Below are 5,585 nucleotides of genomic sequence, written 5' to 3' on the forward strand. Positions count from 1 at the left end.
TCACCATTAGACTCTGGGACTAATTTTAATTATGTTTGTTTCAATTATTTTATGGTCATTTATATGTCTAATTTTTTTATTTAAATGACACTCATAAATTTATAACATAAATAAGCTTGTAATTAGCTTATTTTCTATAAAGTCTAACCCCCTAAATATTCAATTATACAACTGAACTTTATCAAGAGATTAAATTGTAATTATTTAAAAATATTTAAAGTTTTTTTTATTTGCATTTATTGTAGAATGTTAATTCTTGGGATTCCCGCTATCAATACCAATGATTCGCTTTTTGACATTTCACTGAATAGAGATCTTAAATGTGCAAATATATTGGTGCATCCAAATGAGCAAGTTAAACTTGCTGACTTTGGTGGTTACAAACAGGCCAGAGACGTGCAATTCAATGCATGTGATTTTGCACTTGTTTATTCTTCTATTTTTTCTTTCTGTGAGGTAGATATCTACAGACAAATTATACTTAATTCTTGTCTCTATTAGTGTTGCATAATATGAATGTTCAATTGATGGGCGCATTTGATTTTGATGTTCCATGAACTTTCAATAATACAAAGATTGTAAACATCTTCCCCTTAAATATATTTATATCCAGGTATGCTATACATTTATATACAAATTCCTATTGGTTGTAATGGTGGTTTGAACCTCGTCATGTGGAGCCCCGTAATATGGTAGACGGTTCCCATTTATTAGACTTACCGAGAGTTAGATTTGAAAGGGCTACTATACTTACGACATCTGATTCTTAGGTATAAATATATGTTTCTTTATACATAAAAATAAATTTATGTGTTCATTGCCTTTGGTGTTCTTAGCAGATTGGCTAGGGTTTCTAGCAGATGGCTAAAGCATGAACAATGCCTAAATAGGGTGAAACAAATTAGGGCAACACCCTTCAGTTTTATGGCACAAGATTTGTCAAAGATAGGCACCTTCTTGAAGTGATCATTATTTTTAATTTTGTTTAGTAATAGTAAGAAGAGAATCGAACTTAAAATATTATAAATTCTAAAATATTATTATAAATCTTGAAATATATATAGTTTGAAATTCAAAATTATAATTTTATATATTTGAAAGTCTTAAACTAAAATTTTTCTTGTTACTATTAGTGTTAGTGTTTTTGTATACTCTGTGGAACTAAATCTGCACAACATACACACTGTAAACATACATAAATAAAATGGAATATAACTGAATTTTTAATGTCTACTATTAAGGAATGCAATCGTTGTGTCAGATCTTTTAAAGTTAATGTTTTTTTGAGATTTCTAAGAAATGCTAGCATGTCCCTTGCATTAGAAAAATAGTATTAATAGGTTCACTTTGAGTGTAATATGGCAAAAAGTTATCATTATGTTAGTTCACAAGCAAATAATTGAATTTCTAATTTGCTATTTCCTTTTTATTTGTAGTTGAAATTGTAAATGTTTTCTGAATTTTTTTAAACTCTTTAAATCTTAAATTGCTAATTATGTACATTATATACCTATTTTTGATAGATGAACTACTTGAATCCTTCTATTTTATTTGTGAATTCCTTCTGACAATATTGCAATGGGTAAACTTATTGTAGTTGAATGCAAGCAATCAATGTCTTTATTAAATTTACATTTTTCTCACAAATATGTAAGACTATCTATTTAGGTTTTTAATAACATTTGTATAATATATTTACTATTCACACTTGTACTGAGCTCATGTATATCAGAATATAGTTTTGGAATGTTTATTAAAACATTACAATCATCATATATTGTGATTAAATATTAAGACATAGATAACAGTCTCTTGTACAAAAGCTTAAATCAAATGCTTCTTCCCTATAGATTAAATGTTAAGACATAGACAACCGTCTTTTGTACAAAAGCTTAAATCAAATTCTTCTTCCACTACATCTATATAACAACTTATGACTTCCTTAAATCAAATGCTTCTTTCACTACATCTACAGAGAAACTTACAACTTCTCATAAGAACTTAATGTATTGTGTCTTGTTTACTATTGACATAACCATTGCACTGATATAAATGCTAATTTATATTTAGCGAAACATTGCCAAGTATGACCCTACGGCCATCAAATTTAAGCACCGGATAGAAGTGTGAAGGAAATACGACAAAAAATTCAAGGGCGCGTGGGACATGCGGGTCAACATGATCCGGTCGTGTGGGGCATGGGAATCAATGCCTGTCGCTGTCAAAAGTAAAAAGTCGAGTCTGTGACGTAAGCGCTTTTAAACGTTGTAAATGGCCTATCAGGAATCCTAATTTTAAAACATCGCCTGCTGCACATTTCGCCACATTTCGCGTGCTGTACTTATTTTTTCACCATGAATTGATTAGAAATAGAGAGAGTGTAAAATCTTAGGTGAAAGAGATCGTCTGTCAGTAACAACGTGGTCGTGCCCGGAGCGTTCAGGGAACACAGGCCATTACAATTATACCACCATTATTATGATTTATAATGTGTGGGGAAAACAAGACGTGAGGAAATTGTTTAACGCCCAAATACGCGCGCACCATACTTGATGACATCATTGAATTTGACTCTGCTACAGTCATCATGACTCATGTCATCATCACCTCTTCAAATTATCTTTCAACCTTCAGAATTTGGAATCCTTCCAGGGAATTTTTTGGGATGTTCTTAAAGTCCTGTTAACATAAAGTATGCCGTCGACTATGATATTAAACATGGAACACATTCATTTCAAGGGAAGCCAGCCGACGTTTATTACAATCTTAATTTCAAACCCGACACTAATAATAGTGGCTGTAAGGTATAAAGGGTATAAAGCACCCAAAACACTATGTCAAAGGTCATCTTTGGATTTGATGGCATCAAACAGTTGGTGTAAAGGCAGTCTCTTCTTTAAAACATGGTTAATCTCTACATAAAAATGCAGTCAGTATGAAAACATAAATCTACAAAATGTAATGGATTTCTACATGATTTTCACCATCCCAATTTTCATAATCTGTCTCCACAGTATTATTAAAATTAAAAAATCTGGCAAAAGACCATCGTGTTATGTTTTTGGGGCTGGCAAAAGACAATCATGTTATGTGGGTGTTATATTTTTGCGAGTTAATTGCAAATGTGCCAATTTGTATGGAAAATAGCCAGAGCTTCACCCCTCTCTCTCACTCTTCATTTATCTCTCTCAATCAATCTTTTTCTCATTTTCTTCCTGTATCCATCACTTCTTTCTATGTCTATATATTTCTTTTTCTCATTCTCTTCCTGTATCCATCATTTCTTTCTATGTCTATATATTTCTTCGTTGCAAGTGTGACAAAGACTTGTAGAAACAGCTAAACAAATTAAATCATTACATTGGAATAGATTACAGGTAGAACGTAACCGTTCATTTCTACCGTAGACTTGTAGACCTTGAGAAATATAAACAATTACATAATTTAAAAGGCCACAGACTACAGATACTTGAGATTTTGGCCAGCTAAAACCCTTTTAAGTCACAATCATCGAACATTAAATTATAGGAAAATACAATATAGACCAGGCAACTTAGAAGTTCTTCTGTACTACGAAGATGGAGGCAGATAACCCACGCCTCACACTATTCAATATTACTGACTCTTCACTACGAGACAGTAGTCTTACAGGCGCGTTGAAGCGGCTCCCAGATGCCTGGAACAAGAAACTCGCGATTGTTGATTCCATATGCGTTGTAGCTCGCTTTACTTCTCTTGTCCACCAGCAAGTCCCCCGCATAGCCTGGGTACGCTCCCTTTCCAAATATTCCACTGCAAGCCGTCACTGCTTCCTCCGGAGCCAATGCACTCCCTTGATAATACCCACTGTTGAACGGATTTGTAGCCGTTCCCGCCACAACAGCCGCAATATTTATAATCATTCCATCCACACCCACATCTCCGTTTGGTGGAATAAGAGGCGGCGTGGGAGGGCCGTACAGAGGCGCCGCAAAAGGCCACGCGCATTGCCCAGGGCACTGAACTCCTGAATTCCCAACCCATCCAAACAAAATCGTAGATTTCTTGGAAAGAGGAATGGAGTCGTGAAAACCGCACGAGTTCATGCAGAATCTCTCCACATAAACGTCGGCTGCAGTGAGAACGAGATAAACTCCCCTGTAGTCCAAGGGAAACAAACGTTTAGCCAACGCCCCCTTCACCAGAAGAGCAATTTGGCTTCTTTTGAGATTCTTGCCAAGGGAATACAAACCATTGGAGGCCTGCCCTCCGATTTTTACAGCCCCGGAGACACCTTTTCGGGTGGAGTCGGTGTAGCGTTGCGTGGTTGCCCACCAACTGCTTACCGACGGCTGCCGGTTTGGAATGGCGTTGGTTGCTCCCAACGACGAGACGAAGTCGGTAATGGTGGCTTTCTGGGAGGGGGTGAATTTGCCATACCAGAGAATATAGACGTTGATGGAAGCGGGGCCTGTGAGAAGAGGCCCCTTGTGATATTGCAGCACAAGGGGAGCCGAGGGAACTAGCGCTGATAACTTTCTGCCCTGACGAACTACTTCAGGGGAACTTAAGGAAATGGCCGACGTAGGAGAAGAGATAAGGATAAGGAATATGCAGCACAGCTTATAAGGGATTGAGGCCCAGCACTTGGAAATTTCTATATTAGACATCTCAAAATTCCAGGAATGGAATATAAAACAGGACTATATTTCTATCTATGCTATAATTCACGCAACGCTCGAGATGGAAGCTTGCAAAGATCGACTCAACTCTACCAAGGCGAGCTCGTTGGAAAATGGAATGAAATCGAAGCCTTTATATAGAAAAGTTTAAGCACCCAATCGAAATTTTTTAAGGGTTATCTCTGCAAATTGCAAAGGAAGACAGGAATGGGTCGATTAGAACGATAACGTGTCAAAATCGAGTTAGGAATCAATTATTAGAGTGAACAGTGTTTTGGGTCGCTCTCAGCAGTCGGCAACGCTTCCGCTGATTGCACTCATTCAGAAGTTGTAATTTTGAAAATGAGGACTGTACATTAGATAAAAATGAATCGACCTTATCATTCAGAAGTTGTAATTTTAAAAATGAGGACTGTACATTAGATAGAAATGAATCGACATTACAGGGACGAGCCCAAGAACAAGTACATTTTTAAGTCGTGTAATTTGGAATGCAAATTGCAATTATTTATAATCGAATTTTAAAAATTCTTCTACAAGAAAATTGACTTCAGCTGGCATGGGCTGTACTGAATGTCGGTGACGATTGATGTAAAGCTGAAATCCCTCACAGTTTAAATGCCATACATGCAAATTCCCACATAACTAGTGGAAATTGTCATGACGTGGAGCCTAAACAGGCCGCCCATTGATGTCCCAATTTGACCAAATACATAGTGGAGTCATCGGTGAAGGTCTCAACGTCATATAGCCTTTTAAGAGTAAAGTCAATAAATCGCAATCCGTAACAGGAGAGAAGATTTTTTAGTACAGAATAGAATGTATTAAACAGCTGGCCATGACAATGAATAATGATGATCATTCCAAACAGTAAATGCAAAGGCAAACTTCTATTTGACAAATGGCAATAGAAGTAACGCTCAT

At 36.3% G+C, this 5,585-nt stretch overlaps 1 protein-coding gene across 1 annotated transcript; it reads right to left on the reverse strand.

Moving 5' to 3' along the window:
• Window positions 1-3,629: 3,629 nt before the first annotated feature.
• On the reverse strand, window positions 3,630-4,649 carry LOC131030524 (protein EXORDIUM-like 2). Its single transcript, XM_057961375.2, has one exon. The coding sequence runs from the start codon at window positions 4,647-4,649 to the stop codon at window positions 3,630-3,632; it is 1,020 nt and encodes a 339-aa protein (XP_057817358.2).
• Window positions 4,650-5,585: the final 936 nt, after the last annotated feature.

Source organism: Cryptomeria japonica, chromosome 2 (genome assembly GCF_030272615.1).
Source record: "Cryptomeria japonica chromosome 2, Sugi_1.0, whole genome shotgun sequence".
In the NCBI taxonomy this organism is placed as follows: Eukaryota; Viridiplantae; Streptophyta; class Pinopsida; order Cupressales; family Cupressaceae; genus Cryptomeria; species Cryptomeria japonica.

Excerpts from the sequence above, each read along its gene's own strand:
- LOC131030524 (XM_057961375.2), bottom strand. The coding sequence starts at position 4,649 with ATGTCTAATATAGAAATTTCCAAGTGCTGGGCCTCAATCCCTTATAAG.